This window comes from Macaca nemestrina, chromosome 15, assembly GCF_043159975.1.
Source record: "Macaca nemestrina isolate mMacNem1 chromosome 15, mMacNem.hap1, whole genome shotgun sequence".
NCBI lineage: Eukaryota > Metazoa > Chordata > Mammalia > Primates > Cercopithecidae > Macaca > Macaca nemestrina.
Window position 1 is genome coordinate 14,071,679 of NC_092139.1, and position 16,474 is coordinate 14,088,152.

At 48.9% G+C, this 16,474-nt stretch overlaps 1 protein-coding gene across 8 annotated transcripts in view; it reads left to right on the forward strand.

The window, feature by feature from the left end:
- Window positions 1-15,824: 15,824 nt before the first annotated feature.
- RIPOR3 (RIPOR family member 3) overlaps window positions 15,825-16,474 on the forward strand; it is a 106,008-nt gene continuing 105,358 nt past the window's right edge. For 5 of the 8 annotated variants that reach the window (XM_071079142.1, XM_071079144.1, XM_071079141.1 and 2 more), the window contains exon 1: window positions 15,871-16,240. Coding sequence is in view for 2 of the 8 variants with exons in the window: in XM_071079143.1 (XP_070935244.1) it covers window positions 16,238-16,240 (3 nt within the window). In the remaining 6 variants the exon portion in view is untranslated. Of the gene's footprint in view, window positions 16,241-16,474 lie in introns of all 8 variants that reach the window. The other 3 variants (XM_071079148.1, XM_071079150.1, XM_071079147.1) reach the window with 3 other exon arrangements.

Genomic DNA, 16,474 nt, shown 5'->3' on the forward strand with positions numbered 1-16,474 from the left:
GTGATGCCTAAAGCCCTCAATGGCTCCAGATTAGTCTAGGTGTGCCCTCCTTATCTCTGCAGCTTCATCTTTGTTTTTTGACATATCATTCACGTGCCATAACATTCACCCCTTTAAATTATATAGTTCAGTGATTCCTCTGTTTTGTTTTCCTTTTTTCTTTTTTAAAATTTACAGATGCACTTTTTGGTTTCATACGTGTGTGTGTTTGTTTGTTTGTGTTTTTTTGAGACAGAGTCTCGCTCTGTCGCCCAGGCTGGAGTGCAGTGTCGCGATCTCGGCTCACTGCAAGCTCCGCCTCCCGGGTTCATGCCATTCTCCTGCCTCAGCCTCCCGAATGGCTGGGACTACAGGCGCCCGCCACCTCGCCCGGCTAATTTTTTTTGTATTTTAGTAGAGACGGGGTTTCACCCTGTTAGCCAGGATGGTCTCGATCTCCTGAACTCGTGATCCGCCCGTCTCGGCCTCCCAAAGTGCTGGGATTACAGGCTTGAGCCACCGCGCCCGGCCGAGACAGGGTTTCACTGTGTTAACCAGGAGGTGTCGATCTGCTGACCTCGTGATTCGCCTGCCTCAACCTCCCAAAGTGCTAAGATTACAGGTGTGAGCTGTTTGTTTTAAGAGAGGATTTTGCTTTATTGCCCAGGCTGGGGTATAGTGGCTCGATCATGGCTCACTGCAGCCTCAACCTCCTAGACTCGAGTGATCCTCCCACCTCAGCCTCCCAAGTAGCTGGGACTACAGGTGCATGCCACCACCCTCAGCTAATTTTTACATTTTTTTGTAGAGATGGGGTCTTACTCTGTTGCCCAGGCTGGTTTTGAATTCCTGGCTTCAGGTGATCCTCCCACCTCAGCCTCCCAAAGTGCTGGGATTACAGGCATGAACCACCACGCCCAGCATCGGATGTAGTTTTTAGATTCACAGAGTCATACAACTCTCATCACTATTTAATTCCAGAACATTTTCATAACCTACAAAAGATGGCCCAGACCCACTGGCTGTCACTCCCTGCTGTCCCCAGCCCTAGTCCCCGGCAGCCACCCATCTACATTCTGTGTCTCTAGATTTGCCTATTCTGGACATTTCATACAATTGGAGTCATACGAGAGGTGGCCTTTTGTGTCTGGCTTCTTGTTCTTACCAAAATGTTTTCAAGATTCATCCCCATTCATTGTAGCATGTATTAGTAGTTCATACTTGGTTTTGTTTGTTTGTTTGTTTGTTTGTTTTTGTTGAGATGGAGTCTTGCTCCCTTGCCCAGGCTGGAGTGCAATGGCACGATCTTGGCTCACTGCAACCTCCGCCTCCCAGGTTCAAGTGATTCTTCTGCCTCACCCTCCCACGTAGCTGGAATTACAGGCACCCACCCTCATGCCCGGCTAATTTTTGTACTTTTGTAGAGACAGGGTTTTACCATGTTGGCCAGGCTGGTCTCAAACTCCTGACCTTAGGTGATCCACCCGCCTCAGCCTCCCAAAAGTGCTGAGATTATAGGCATGAGCCACCGTGCCCGGCCAGTAGTTCATACTCTGATGGCTGAATCATATTCCATTGTACGGATAGACCATATTTTGTTTATTCGTTCCCTAGTTGATGAGGATTTTGGTTGTTTCCACTTTTTGGCTATTATGAATATGATGCTATGAACATTTGTGTTCAAGTTTTTATGTGAACATATATTTTCATTTCTCTGGGGTATATACCTAGGAGTGGAATTGCTGGTTCAAATTGTATTCTATGGGTTGGGCGTGGTGGCTCATACCTGTAATCCCAGCACTTTGGGAGACTGAGGCGGGTGGATCACCTGAAGTCAGGAGTTCGAGACCAGCCTGGCCAACATGGCAAAACCCCATCTCTACTAAAACAAAATACAAAAATTAACTGGGCGTGGTGGCAGGCGCCTATAATCCCTGGTACTCAGGAGGCTGAGGCAGGAGAATCGCTTGAACCCTGGAGGTAGATGTTGCAATGAGTGGAGATTGTCACTGCACTCCAGCCTGGGCAACAGAGCGAGACTCCGTCTCAAAAAAAAAAAAAAAAAAAAAAGAATTGTATTCTATGTTTAACCTGGAGACTATTTTTCATGGTGACTGCATGGTTTTGCATCCCCACCAGCACTGCATGAGCGCTCTGATTTCCCCACATCCTCCTCTGACATCATCTCCTGGCCCTCTGAGCTCTTAACTCCATACCTCCTGTTAGTTCTTACATCAGCCTGGTTCATCTTCTCACATAGCCAAAGGAGGTGCTTGAAGATGCCTGTGGTTTCAGCCCTACCAGACATAGTGCCTCCTCGTCTACCCTGAAATGAAATTCATAAATAACATAACCTACCTACCCAGATCATGAAAACATGTATGTGTAATTCTCAAACTATAAAATCAAGGAGAATAAATGGAAAGTCACTTATAATCAAATCATATGTACTTTAATGCTGGAAGGTCTGATGAAGTATCCAGGTGCCTGAACTCACAGGGGAAAACGCTTTGCAGGTGACAGTGATCATTGCAGAAAGATCCAGGTGTGGCGCATTGTGGCTGCGTGGAGTTGCTGCCAGGGCTGTTACTCCAGAGCAGTCATGAGTGCTTGGTGAATTCCTGAGCGAAGTTAAGCACAGGCCTTTCTCCGTTTATGTGGTCACTGCATTCCAGGAAAATTCAGTGTTTGTTAAAACCATGCAAAAAGTGCTCTGTATTTATATGTAAAATGGAGCCAGGTTCTAGATTGACCTAACCCCTCCTGGTAAGAATCACCTGGGTAGGTTCTTCCCCTCAGCCTCAAACATTCTTCCCTCCTCTTGCATCAGGTCACTTCACCAGCTCTTCCAGCTCACACCTTTTTTTTTTTTTTTTTTTTGACAGAGTCTTGCTCTGTTGCCCAGGCTGGAGTGCAGTGGCTCAATCTCAGCTCACTGCAGCCTCCACCTCCCAAGTTCAAGTGATTCTCCTGCCTCAGCCTCCCAAGTAGTTTGGACCACAGGCATGCACCACCATGCCTGGCTAATTTTTGTATTTTTAGTAAAGATGGGGTTTCACCATGTTGGCCAGGCTGGTCTTGAACCCCTGGCCTCAGGTGATCTGCCTGCCTCGGCCTCCCGAAGTGCTGGGATTACAGGTGTGAGCCACCATGCCCAGCCGGGCTTCCACCTTCTAGTAGGCTAGTCCAGCTTATTTCCCATTTGTAGTCTTGAAGTTCCAACAAACAGGCCAGGCATGGTGGCTAATGCGCTTTGGGAGGCTGAGGCGGGTGGATTGCTTGAGGCCAGGAGTTTGAGGCTGTAGTGAGCCATGGTCATGCCACCGCACTCCAGCCTGGGCAACAGAGCAGTACTCCATCTGAAAGAAAAAAAAAAGAAAGAAAGAAAGAAAAAGAAAAAGAAGAAATTCCAAAAAAGTAAAAACAAAGGTGGAAGGTGCAAAGTGGAGGCCTGGTCCCAAAGTGGTGCACGGTCATTTCCGCCTCATGCGTGTGTCAAAGCATGTCCCAGTGACAACCTGCTGCAGGGGTTAGAGAGATAGGCTCACCTTTGATGGGAGAGGCAGCACTGGCCCATGCACGGGTTCCAGGAGGCCTGCTTACCGGGACGCTGCTTGTAGTGATTCAGGCAGCAAGCTCCCTGGAATGCGCTCTTCTGCCCCTTGTCCTGAAAACTGAAGGGCAGCTGTGGCTCTTTCTTACTGATGGAGGATCCTCTGGGAGCCTGAGCCTCCCCTCTGGTCTTGGCATCTCTTTGGGCCTGAAGATGGAGGTGAAGAAGGTGAAGAAGATTAGGGTTTTTGTGGTTGTTGTTTGTCTGGTTTTTTCTTTGAGCTGGAGCCTTGCTCTGTTGCCCAGGCTGGAGTGCAGTGGCTCGATCCTGGCTCACTGCAACCTCTGTCTCCTGGGTTTAAGCCATTCTCCTGCCTCAGCCTCTGAGTAACTGGGACTATAGGCACACATCACCAAGCCCAGCTAATTTTTTGTATTTTTAGCAGAGATGGGGTTTCACCGAGTTGCCCAGGCTGGTGTTGAACTCCTGAGTTCAGGTGATCCGCCTGCCTTGGCCTCCCAAAGTGCTGGGATTACCGGTGTGAGCCACCGGCGCCCGGCCCTTTTGGTTCTTTTTGAGACAGAGTCTCTCTCTGTTGGCCAGGCTGGAGTGCAGTGGCTTGATCCTGGCTCACTGCAACCTCTGTCTCCTGGGTTCAAGCAATTCTCCTGCCTCAGCCTCTGAGTAGCTGGGACTGCAGGCATGTGCCACTGTGCCTGGCTAAGTTTTAAATTTTTTGTAGATATGGGGGTCTTGTTATGTTACCTGGGCCGGTCTCAAACTCCTGGCCTCAAGCAATCTCTTGCCTTGGCCTCCCCAAGTGCTACGATTACGGGTGTGTGAGCCAGTGCACTCAGGTGAATATGTTCTGTTCCAGATTTTGTTTGGGTCTTGTTTGGTTTCATTTGGGAAGAGTGATCTCATTTTTGCTTTGGTGGCTTTGATATTTTAAGTCATGATATTTTATTTTCTTGCCACTTGCCTTATTTCTCTTCCAACTCACCTGCAATGAAAAGTCAAGGCAATGGAGCAATCCAGCTAGTTATTCTGTAGATTTTGCGGCAAAAGCACCTAAGAGTTGAGAGCATGGACTCTAGAGCAAGACCCTTTGAGTTAGAATCCTGGCTCTGTCACTTATTAGCTGTGGGACCTTGGGAAGGTGCCTCAGTTTCCTCCTGATCATGGAGGAATCCCTGATCATGAGAATGCCATTGCTTGGGAGGGTGGTGAGGATGGAGTGAGGTAGTTGATGCAAACCCCTAAGAGCAGTGGTTGGCACCCCCGGGAAGCCCCCGAATCTTGGGTACCAGGACTATGCACAGAGTAGGCACCTCCACAGGGCAGCGGGGAAAAGAGCCAGATCAGAGTGCTTGTGTAGAGGTCAGGCAAGCAGGGCACAGCCCCTGCCGCAGATGTTTCTCAGGGGTGGAGGCGGGGGGTTGCGTGGGGGAATAAAGAGGATGGCTTAAATATTATAAAAAGCAGTTTGTCGGCTGGGCGCGGTGGCTCACGCCTGTAATCCCAGCACTTTGGGAGGCCCAGCTGGGCAGATCACTTGAGGTCAGGAGTTCTAGACCACCCTGACCAACATGGCGAAATCCCATCTCTACTAAAAAAAAATACACACACAAAAAAACAACTTTGCCGGGCATGGTGGTATGCACCTCTGTAATCCCAGCCACTTGGGAAGCTGAGACAGGAGAATTGCTTGAAGCAGGAGGCAGAGGCTGCAGTGAGCTGAGATTGTGCCACTGCACTCCAGCCTGGGTGACAGAGTGAGACTCCGTCTCAAATAAATAAATAAATAAATAAATAAAAATAAAAGGCAGTTTGTAATCTCTTAGGGCATTCATGAAAGAACAAAGCCAGCACGTATGTTGACTCCTGCCCATAACCGGGTCTCATTCTAGCCCTATTACGAGGTATTTGTGCTTTCAATATAAATTATAAATCTAAACAGATGCAGGGTTTGTTTTCTCCCCAAAGCAGATTCCAACCAGCATGAAACCAGCCAACACAAATAAATTGTGTGCTTAAGTCCATTGTTTCCAAAAACATGTAAACTGTTGGGTTGCAGAAAGTCGCTTTGAAGGGGCGTCCCATTAGTGTTCCCAGCATGAGGGTTCAATTTAGGTGGTACATATTTGAACAGTGTGCTGGAAATTTGTGGCAAAGAGAGACACGCATGGGGTGGGGCGGTGGGGCCAAGAGGCCCTTATCAAATCGTACAGGATGCATTTAGGGGCTGTTGCATGAAGTGGCAGCTCTGAACGCAAGAACTGTAGAATTCCTCAGCTGGCGGAATCATTTTGGGAATGCAAAGATCGCTTTCAATGTTGTGTTTGTAAGGAAATGACAGTCACCAAGTGGAGAATGTCAGGTCCTCTGAGAAACCCTGTGGGCACTCATGTGCAGAAACTATTTACTTAACTGGAATTGGTTTCTGAAAAAATTTGACTTTGCAGATCCCAAAGGGAGTGTGGCGAGTGTCTGGGATTTTCTTTCAGGTCAGGACTCGGCCTTTGCTAATCTCCAAAACTGATAAGGCCTCCAGATTTCAGGGCAGATTCATTCCTCATTCCTCTGCTGAACCAAGGTTTAAAGTCCTGGTTGAGGCCAAAGGGAGATCTTGTCATTCCAAAGGCCTCGCCAGCTCCACAGAGTGGACTCCTATCTGATAGATTAGTCACATGGGATCAAAGGGTCGTGGAATGAGGCTCAGGATGGGCGAAGACGACAGTAGCGGAGACGCCTAGGAGTGATGGATTAGAATATTTATCTCCAGAAACACTGCAGCAATCTGACCTTTCCCATCAGGGCAGAAGGTAGATGGGGCTGATCATAGGGGAGAATTTTTGTGCCATTATCCTCAGGTAAATGACGGATTTTACCAAGTAGAATAGGTTTGGAGACTCTTCCTTCTGTTAAGTACCATCCCCTAATCCTCTCCCCAAACTCAGACTCTGTCTCTGCTCTTCATCCAAAGGATGCTTGGGCATTGGGAAGTAACGAGTCCAGAACGGCTCAGCCAAGAGTGACGTTGCCTGGTTCCAGTCCGGCTTTTCCATGTGAATTAGACAAATGACTTAAAACCACCCAGTATTTATCAAGCACCCCCTCTAGGCACAAGCATGCCGTGGTGCGCGTGGCAGTCATGACACAGAGTACTGTAGCCCTCGGTGGCAAGGTTTGCAGGCATTCATGTTCAGACCACTGGGATTGGTGATTCTCCTCTGACTAGGGCTGGCTTAAATGCTCCCTCTGTGGTCTTTCCTCTCAGGTGGAGGAGGATGAGAAAACAGGCAATATTGTGGGATGATGATGATGATGATGATGATAGCAACAACATACATTTAATAGGAGCCAAGTATGTGTCAGGCAGCCTCACCTTTTTACATATAATGTTTCAGTGCTTCTCACATTTAACACATATGTGAATCACTTAGAGATCCTGATAAAATGCAGAGGCCGGGCACAGTGGCTCATGCCTTTAATCCCAGCACTTTGGGAGGCCAAGGCGGGCAGATCACCTCAGGTCATGAGTTTGAGACCAGCCTGACTAACATGGTGAAACCCTGTGTCTACTAAAAACACAAAAAAATTAGCCAGGCATGGTGGCGTGCGCCTGTAATCCCAGCTACTCCTCGGGAGCTGAGACAGGACAATTGCTTGAACCTGGGAGGCGGAGGGTTGCAGTGAGCTGAGATCGCACCACTGCATTTCAGCCGGGCAACAGAGTGAGACTCCGTCTCAAAAAAAAAAAAAAAAAAAAAAAAAAAAAAATTGCAGAATCTGGTTCTATAGTTTCAGGGTGGGGCCTGGGATGCTGCAATCTGCTGGTCTATATGCACATCGAGCAGCCAAGTATTATTTACCTAATGCTCACAGCAACGCAATGCAGCACTGTTGTCATCCCCATTTTACAGATGAGGAAATGGAGGCCTGGAGAGGCCAAGTTACTTGCCCAAAGTCATGCAGCTCGGAAGCAGAGAAGCCGGGATGGAACTTCAGAGCCCATGTGCTCACGCAGTTCTGCCCTGATGGGGCAGCCAGGATGCTTGGTAGAGGAGCACTGTGCCCAGAGTGGGGACTTGGAGAAGGCTTTGGGAGATTGAGACTCCTTAGCTGGATTCCAGTGGGTTAAGAGTTAAGGTATTAACCAGGTGAAAGGCAAGGTGGGTGGGACCTGGAAAGATCCAGGCTGGGGGAACCACAGGACACAGGAGAGAGGCTGGCACCTTAAAAGGACTGAGGTTCATTTAGTAGAAAGGGAAAAGTAGATTTGGGGTCAGAGACCAAAAGCCTCTGCAGGACCCTTAGGCTGCTAGGCATGGCCCTCCCCTGAGGGCCATATCAGAGGCTCAATCTAGAAAGATCAGGGAACCTTTCTGTTCTCTCATCCTTCAAGACCCTATTGACATACTTTCCTGGGATACCCCCTTGGTCCTCAAAGGCAGAGGCCCATCCCCCTGCCTCCACTGCCCTCCCCCTGCACTGAGCGCTTGGTGCTGTGGGTCCCAATTTTTTTTTCTTTTTTTTAAGACAGGGTCTCACTCTGTGGTCCAGACTGGAGTGCAGTGGCGTGATCTCGGCTCACCTCAACCTTTGCCTCCTGGGTTCAAGCGATTCTCCCGCCCCACCCTCCCAGTAAGTAGCTGGGATTACAGGCACACACCACCACTGCCCCGCTAATTTTCGTATTTTTTTAAGTAGAGATGGGGTTTCACCATGTTGGCGAGGCTGGTCTTGAACTCCTGACCTCAGGTGATCCACCAGCCTTGGCCTCCCAAAGTGCTGGGATTACAGGCATGAGACACCACGCCTGGCCGTGGGTCCTTATTTATATGTCCGTCTCTCACTAGCATATTTCTTCCTTAAAAAAAATTTTTTTTTGAGATGGGGTTTTGATGTCACCCAAGCTAGAGTGCTTGGTTCCATCACAGCTCACTGCAGGCTCCACTGCTCAGGCTCAAGATTCTCTCACTTCAGCCTCTGAGTAGCTGGGACCATAGGCACACGCCACCATGCCTGGCTAATTTTTTTTTTTTTTGAGATGGAGTCTCCCTCTTGTTGCCCAAGCCAGAGTGCAGTGGTGCGATCTTGGCTAACGGCAACCTCTGCCTCCTAGGTTCAAGCAATTCTCCTCTCTCAGCCTCCCGAGTAGCTGGGATTACAGGCACTTGCCACCATGCCCAGCTAAGGTTTTGTATTTTTAGTAGAAACAGGGTTTCACCATGTTAGCCAGGCTGGCCTCGAACTCCTGACCTCACATGATCTGCCTGCCTTGGCCTCCCAAAGTGCTGGGATTACAGGTGTGAGTCATCGTGCCCAGCTGCCCGGCTAATTTTAAAAAAGTATTTGTTGAGATGGGGGTCTTGCTATGTTGCCCAGACTGGTCTCAAACTCCTGGGTTCAAGTAATCTTCCTGCCTTGGCTTCCCAAAGTGCTGGGATTACAGGTGTGGGCCGCTGTGCCTGGCCTTGAGTATTTCTTCCTTGTTCTAGCATCTGGGATGAATATTCCTGCCCTCTTTACATGGTGAGGACGCTCTAGCATGGAGAGAGGTGCAGAAATCATTTGACAGTGTGAGAAATGCCACGGCATTTGGAGAGTGTATGCATGTGGAGGCGTGGGAGAGGGAGAGGGACCCTCTGGTTGCCGAGGGGTGGGAGATGAAAGGTGGCCCCTCGACTCACTACAAGGTTTACAGATGCTTTGAGCTCTTGAAGTGCCCTCTGCACTTCAAGGACACCTCTATGGGGGAACTCTCATGGATGGTGAAGCTTCTGGGGCAACGGAGAGTGGGTGTGGGTGCTCAGGGACTTGCAAGGTCGTTTAGAATCATCCCAGGCCAGGCACTGTGGCTCACACCTGTAATCCCAGCACTTTGGGAGGCCGAGGCAGAAGGATCACTTGAGGCCAGGAGTTTGAGACCAACTTGGGCAACATGGTAAGACTTCATCTCTAAAATATATATATATATAGACCGGGCACGGTGGCTCATGCCTGTAATCCCAACACTTTGGGAGGCCGAGGCAGGTGGATCACCTGGGGTCAGGAGTTCGAGACCAGCCTGGCCAACATGGCAGAACCCCATCTCTACTAAAAGCCAGGTGTGATGGTAGGCGCCTGTAATCCCTGCTACTCAGGAGGCAGAGGCAGGAGAATCACTTAAACCTGGGAGGCAGAGATTGCAGTGAGCCAAGATCTCACCACCGCACTTCAGCCTGGGTGACAGAGCGAGACTCTGTCTCAAAAAAAAGAAAAAGAAGGCTGGGCCTGGTGGCTCACGTCTGTAATCCCAGCACTTCGGGAGGCCGAGGCAGGTGGATCACCTGAGGTCAGGAGTTTGAGGCCAGCTTGGCCAACATGGTGAAACCCCGTCTACTAAAAATACAAAAATTAGCTGGGCCTGGTGGCAGACACCTGTAATCTCAGCTACTTGGGAGGCTGAGGCAGGAGAATTGCTGGAACCTGGGAGGCGGAGGTTGCAGTGAGCCGAGATCACACCATTGCACTCCAGCCCGGGCCAACAACAGCGAGACTCCGTCTCTCTCTTTCTCTCTCTCTCTCTCTCTCTCTAATATATATATATATATAATTATATTATAATATATATTATCTATCTAGGGTCCACCAAATGCCACCAACTCAGTTCCCACCTTGACAACTTTGGCCATATTCATTTGCCACCTGGGCTCTTATGTAGTTAATATTTGTATTTAAATTGATTCACTTCCTCTCCCCACAACTTTTCATTTTGACAAATTTCAAATTTACAGGAAAGTTGAAAGAATAGTGCGAAAAACATTCATATACCCCTTTAGCTAGATTCACCAATTGTTAACATTTTTGCCATTTTGCTTTTTCTTTTCTTTCTTTCTTTTTCTTTTTTGAGACAGGGTCTTGCTCTGTTGCCAGCAGACCCTGCCCAGACACTGCCCAGGTGTCTGCAAGGGACTGCCCAGGTGTCTGCAAGTGACTGCCCAGGCTGGAGTGCAGTGGCACAATCATGGCTCACTGCAGCTTCAACCTCCCAGGCTCAGCCAATCCTCCCAACTCTGCCTCCTAAGTAGCTAGGACTACACCTAAGTTTTTGTACTTTTTTTTTTTTTTAAATGGAGGCAGGGTTTTTCCATTTTGCCCAGGCTGGTCTCAAACTCCGGGGACTTAAGAGATCCTCCCTCGGTCTCCCAAAGTGCTGGTATTACAAGTGCGAACCACCTTGCCCAACCTACAATTTGGTTTATCTTTATTTCTCTCCATATATACACTTAAAAAAACAAAACAAAACAAAACAAAAAACCCATGGATTTATGGTGGGGGGCATTAAAGATATTTAAATAAGCTTTCTTTCTTTCTTTTATTTATTTTTTTGTTTGAGAGGGAGTCTTGCTCTGTCACCCAGGCTGGAGTGCAGTGGCATGATATCAGCTCACTGCAACCTCTGCCTCCCAGGCTCAAGCAATTCTGCCTCAGCCTCCCAAGTAGCTGGGCCCGTGTCACCATGCCCGACTAAGTTTTGGATTTTTAGTAGAGACGGGGGTTTCTCCATGCTGGCCAGGCTGGTCTCGAACTCCTGACCTTAGGTGATCCACCTGCCTCAGTCTCCCAAAGTGCTAGGATTACAGGAGTGAGCCACTGCAACCGGCCTTAAATAAGCTTTCTATTTCAGAATAGTTTTAGATTTTCAAAAAAGTTGCAAAGATAGTACAGAGGGCTCTATCCACCCTCTACGGATTTCTTGTTTTTCTTAACTGTTCATCGTACATTATATGGTACCTTTGTCAAGAGCAATGAACCATTATGGATACATTATTGTTAATTTAACTTTATACTTTATTAGGTTTTTGTTAGCTGTTCCCTTATCTGGTGGACGTACTTTTAAACTGAAAAAAAAAAAAAAAACACACACACACAAAAAAAACCCTAAAAATAGAATGTTCATGGAAAACCATGATCAATTGCCAAACACAATTCTAGCTAGATGCTGTTAGCAGCGGAATGACATAAGCGTGGGGCCTGCTTTCTCTCTGTTAAAAAGGGAGATTGGCCAATGTTAGGTGTTAAAGACAGGCTAGATCAAGCTGAGACTTTCTCCCAGCCAAGTGGCATTGAACCAGCATGGTCATAGCAGCGAAATGGCTTTCTCATTATGAGATTCAGTGTTTAGTGCCCAGTCTGTGTCATCTAAAGTCAGCTTGGGTGGCACCCCTTCAGGAGCCCACCTTTGAGAAACACTGAGTGGTCTGGCTGTGCCACATCTGAAGAGGGTTGGAAACCCAGACCTGAGGCTGCCAGGCTCCAAACCTGGAGCTTCCTTCTGCCCTGGAAGATGGGGTCAGGGCTGGGTGCCCCGATTGGTGGTGGTTGAGGGGGATGGGGGGCTGTGGGGAATGTCATTTGTCTTCTCTAGTAACTCCCCCAGCTGTTTTTCCAAAGCTGGCAGGCATTTAACAAGTGATGGACAGAAAACAGCACACTGCAGAATTCTGTCCACAGCTCCTTGTCACGAACACAAGGGCCATTTATTTGCCCGTCCTGTCGGTGAGATGCATGTGGCCATACTTTTAGTCAGCGAGGGGGTCGGACGTGGCTGAAATGAAATGGCTTTCTCAACTGCCCTTTGCATAATGTCTGAATTTGTTCATATTCATTCCTTGAAAATGCCGCAAAGTGGTTTTTGTGTTTTATTAGTTAGAGTAGGTGATATTGCTTCCTGAAACCAAGACTTTGCTTTCCAATATGTATCTGCCATCGTCATTTCCAGGAGACTTCAGCCCACTACAAACTAACTCGGACGGCTCTGCTGCCCTAAAGGAATTTCACTCTGGAATAAGTCACTGTTGGCTCATGGGTCTGGACATCTAACCGGAGGTGATTCAAGCTAGAATGTTTGCAGAATTTCTGGGTTTACCCCTAAGGATTGCTCTTTCTTCCTTATTTCCTTCCTTTCATTTTTTTTCTTTTTTCTTTTCATTTTCTTTTCTTTTTTGTCTCTTTCTCTCCTTCCTTCCTCCCTTCCTTCTTTCTTTTCTCTCTTTTTCTTTCTTTCTTTTTGGTGGGGGCGGGGGGTGTGTTCTTTTTCTTTTTTTTTTTTTGGGACAGGGTCTCACTCTGTCACCCAGGCTGGCAGGCTGGAGTATGGTGATGTGATCTCACTGTGCCTGTAATCCCAGCTACTCAGGAGGCTGAAGGGGGAGAGTCGCTTGAACCCGGGAGGCAGAGGTTGCAGTGAGCTGAGATTGCACCACTGTACTCTGCTTCCTGAGCTCAAGCAATCCTCCTACCTCAGCCCCGTCAAGTAGCTGGGGCTACAGGTGAGAGCCACCATACCCAGCTAATTTTTTTTTGTACTCCTTTTTTTTTTTTTTTCCCCGAGATGGAGATTTGCTCCTGTTGCCCAGGCTGGAGTGCAATGGCGCGATCTCAGCCTACTGCAACCTCCGCCTCCTGGGTTCAAGTGATTCTCCTGCCTCAGCCTCCTAAGTAGCTGGGATTACAGGCATGTGCCACCACACCCGGATAATTTTGTATTTTTAGTAGAGACAGGGTTTCTCCATGTTGGCCAGGCTGGTCTTGAACTCCCGACCTCAGGTGATCTTGGTCTCCCAAAATGCTGGGATTACAGGCAAGAGCCACCATGCCCGGCCTTTTTTTTGTACTTTTATTAAAGATGGGGTTTCACCATGTTGCCCAGGCTGGTCTTGAACTCTTGAGGTTAAGCGATCTGTCCACCTCGACCTCCCAAAGTGCTAGGATTACAGGTGTGAGCCACTATGCTCAGCCTGTTTCTTTCTTTCTTTTAATTATTATTATTTTCTTTTATTAATTTTAAAAATAGAGACAGGGTCTCACTATGTTGCCCAGGCTGTTTTCAAACTCCTGCCCTCAAGCAGTCCTCTCACCTCAGGTTCCCAAAGGGCTGAGATTACATGAGCATGAGCCACTGTTTCCTGCAGAATGCTGTTTATTTCTGACCTGACCTACTGTAGAATTATTTTAGTTAGTCCGAGGAGGTGAATGGTTGTGATGAAATTTTCTCCACATAGGGGCGCAATGTCCCTAAAGAAGATAGATGGGTCAGGCGCAGTGGTTTATGCCTGTAATCCCAGCACTTTGGGAGGCCAAGGTGGGGCAGATCACTTTAGGTCAGGGGTTAGAGACCAGCCTGGCCAACATGGTGAAAAGCAGTCTCTACTAAAAATACAAAAATTAGCCAGGCGTGGTGGCGGGTACCTGTAATCCCAGCTACTTGAGAAGCTGAGGCAGGAGAATCGCTTGAACCTGTGAGGTGGAGGTTGCAGTGAGCCAAGATGGTGCCACTGCACTCCAGCCTGGGAAACACAGTGAGACTCCGTTTAAATAAAAAATAAAACACATTTTTTAAAAAGAAGGAAGATGGTTGGGACAAAAGTAACAGATCCATCTATTTTCACTTTTAGAAATGAAAGGATTACAGGTAAAAGCGTCACTCCCAAACTCTTTTCCCAGAGGTGGCAACTCAGTTTGGCTTACATCCTTCCAGCCTGTCTTGCTGTCTAAGCGTTTCCACAGTGTTTCATTTTATGTGTGTAAAGGGGGAATGTTACACAATCAGGATTCTACCAAATGTATCCTGCTGACCCCCTTTTCACTCAGTAATATGCCTTGGAGACCCACCTCTGCTGTTCAGTGCAGACACAGCTCTTTTAAAACTGCTGGCTCAGCTGGCACAGTGGCTCACGCCTGTAATCCTAGCACTTTAGGAGGCCAAGATGGGAGGATCACTTCAGGCCAGGAGTTTGAGACCAGCCTGGTCAACATAGTGAGACACCATCTTTATTTAAAATAATTTAAAAAAAAAACAAAAAAAACAAACAAACTTGCTGCCTCATCCCAGCCTGGGAACCATGACAAGACCCTGACTCTATGAAAAATGTTTTAAAAAAATTAGCCAGGTGTGGTGGCTCACGTCTGTGGTCCCAGCTGCTTGGGAGGCTGAGGCGGGAGGATCGCTTGAGCCCAGCAGATGGAGGGTGCAGCGAGCTGAGATCATGCCACTGTACTTCAGCCTGGGTGACAGAACAAGACCCATTCTCAGAAAACAAAAAAACAAAAAACTGCTGCCTGACGTACCATATCTTTCACATCTTGTTCAAGCAGTCATTATTGGATGAGTATTTCAGTTATTTCCCATCATTTCCTATGATAAGCAGCTCTCAGCAAGCACCTCTGTTCCTGTCTCCTTGTGCACAGGCATAAGCGATGTACTGGCTGGTAGGAGATGCTCATCTCTGGTTTTCAGAGATCTTTGCCAAATTACCCTTCAGAGTCTGTGTGTGCGCTTTAGTGGGGAAGGGTGTCCATTCCTGTTCTTTGGTGCTGTTTATTTCTGGTTTCTTTTCCACACTAGCTGCAGAGTGGAAAGGAGCCAAGGGGAGGGAGAGAGAAATCCGTCTCTAGGTGTTCCAAGGCCCTGGATGTGCCACAGGGCCGGCCTCTCCTCCGGAGGCGGTAAATGGCTGCTTTGTTCTTGGGTTCGTCCCTGAGCAGAATCAGAACGCAGAGACCTGTCAAGTGGACAAAAGAAGTTGTGCCCATCCCCAAGCTTGGATCCCACCCCTTGACCCGGAGAAACTGTTAACTTTGTAGAAGTCGCACACACACCAGTGTGACGGGGCATGGGGCGAGCGCCCACCCCGAACCCTGAAATAATTAAGTTATAAAAAAGAAAAAACATAACAAAAGAGCCTGACCCTCACTAACGGATGTAAAGGAAAGAACCAAGCTGACTCTCCATCTAGGAGAAGTGGGAGGCGCAAAGGGGGAAAGGGGCTTGGGGGAAACCCAGGACGGAAGGAAGGGGTGTGCAATGGATCAGATCTGGATTGAAGAGGGGGACAGATGGGAAAGGGGAAAGAAAGGAGGGAAAGGAGAAAGAGTGAGGAAGGTGCTGGAGGACAGTGACAAAGGTAAGAAGAGTAAGGAGAGGGCTGGAGGAGGGAGGGGTGGCCAAGAGCAGTTTCGGAGGGGTAGGCTGCCTCCCAGTCTGTTTGTGATTAGCACGCAGCCTAGTGCAGAATGGAGTAAACAGAAACTTCCAGGCGTCCCCTCCGCCCCTCTCTGAGGCAAAGCAGAAATCAGATGCTCTGTGATTAATCGTGGAGGATTCAGGACACGACCACAAACGCTGTGCGGACTTGAAATTAGCTGCCTTTTCCCAGTCCCCTTGCCAAAATGGGAGTGGGGGGTGGGACGTGAAGGGGTGGGGGCCCCGCCTGCGGGGGGCCAGCATGGAATTCCCCCCGGCAGAGCTGGGAGTGACACTGACAAGCAATCGGCCGCGTCCAGAGCAGCAGGCGGCATCCGGGGGGAGCGGAGCCGGCTGGGGGGCCCCAGGAGGGCTTCCTGGAACCCCAGCTCCATGGCCGCCTGCACCCTGACACAGGCCAGATAAGAGTCCTGGCTGCATTATCAGAGCCCGGCAGGGCACCGGTCTCCCTGCACCAGAAGGAAGACTGGGGGCGCAGCAGGTCCTCAAGGCGATCTTCCCAGAGAGCGGACCCGCGGCTGGTGGCCAGAGTGGATGGACTTTGCCGAGCCCTAGCTCAAGTCCGGGAGTCCCGGGCCAGATGGGGGCAGACGCTTACTGGCGGCAATAGAGAAAGTGAGGCAGCTGCAAGGAGGGCGGCGGGACTGCACTTGAGTGTCCAGACCTGCTCGATGGTGAGTGTGAAGTGACTGCTTCCCATGTGTGCCCCGACGCTGCCTTGTGTGGACAGACTTCTGGAGCTGGGGGTGACGGGGGGGGGGGGAGGCAGCACTTCCTCACAGGCCACCTGGAACTCCCAAGGCCAGAGGAGGGAACCTGGGTTGAGTCTGAGCTGGGATGGCGGTATCGTGCTGTGTGGTCTTAGGCAAGTTACTTGCCCTCTCCAGGCCTCCGTTTGTCCATTTCTA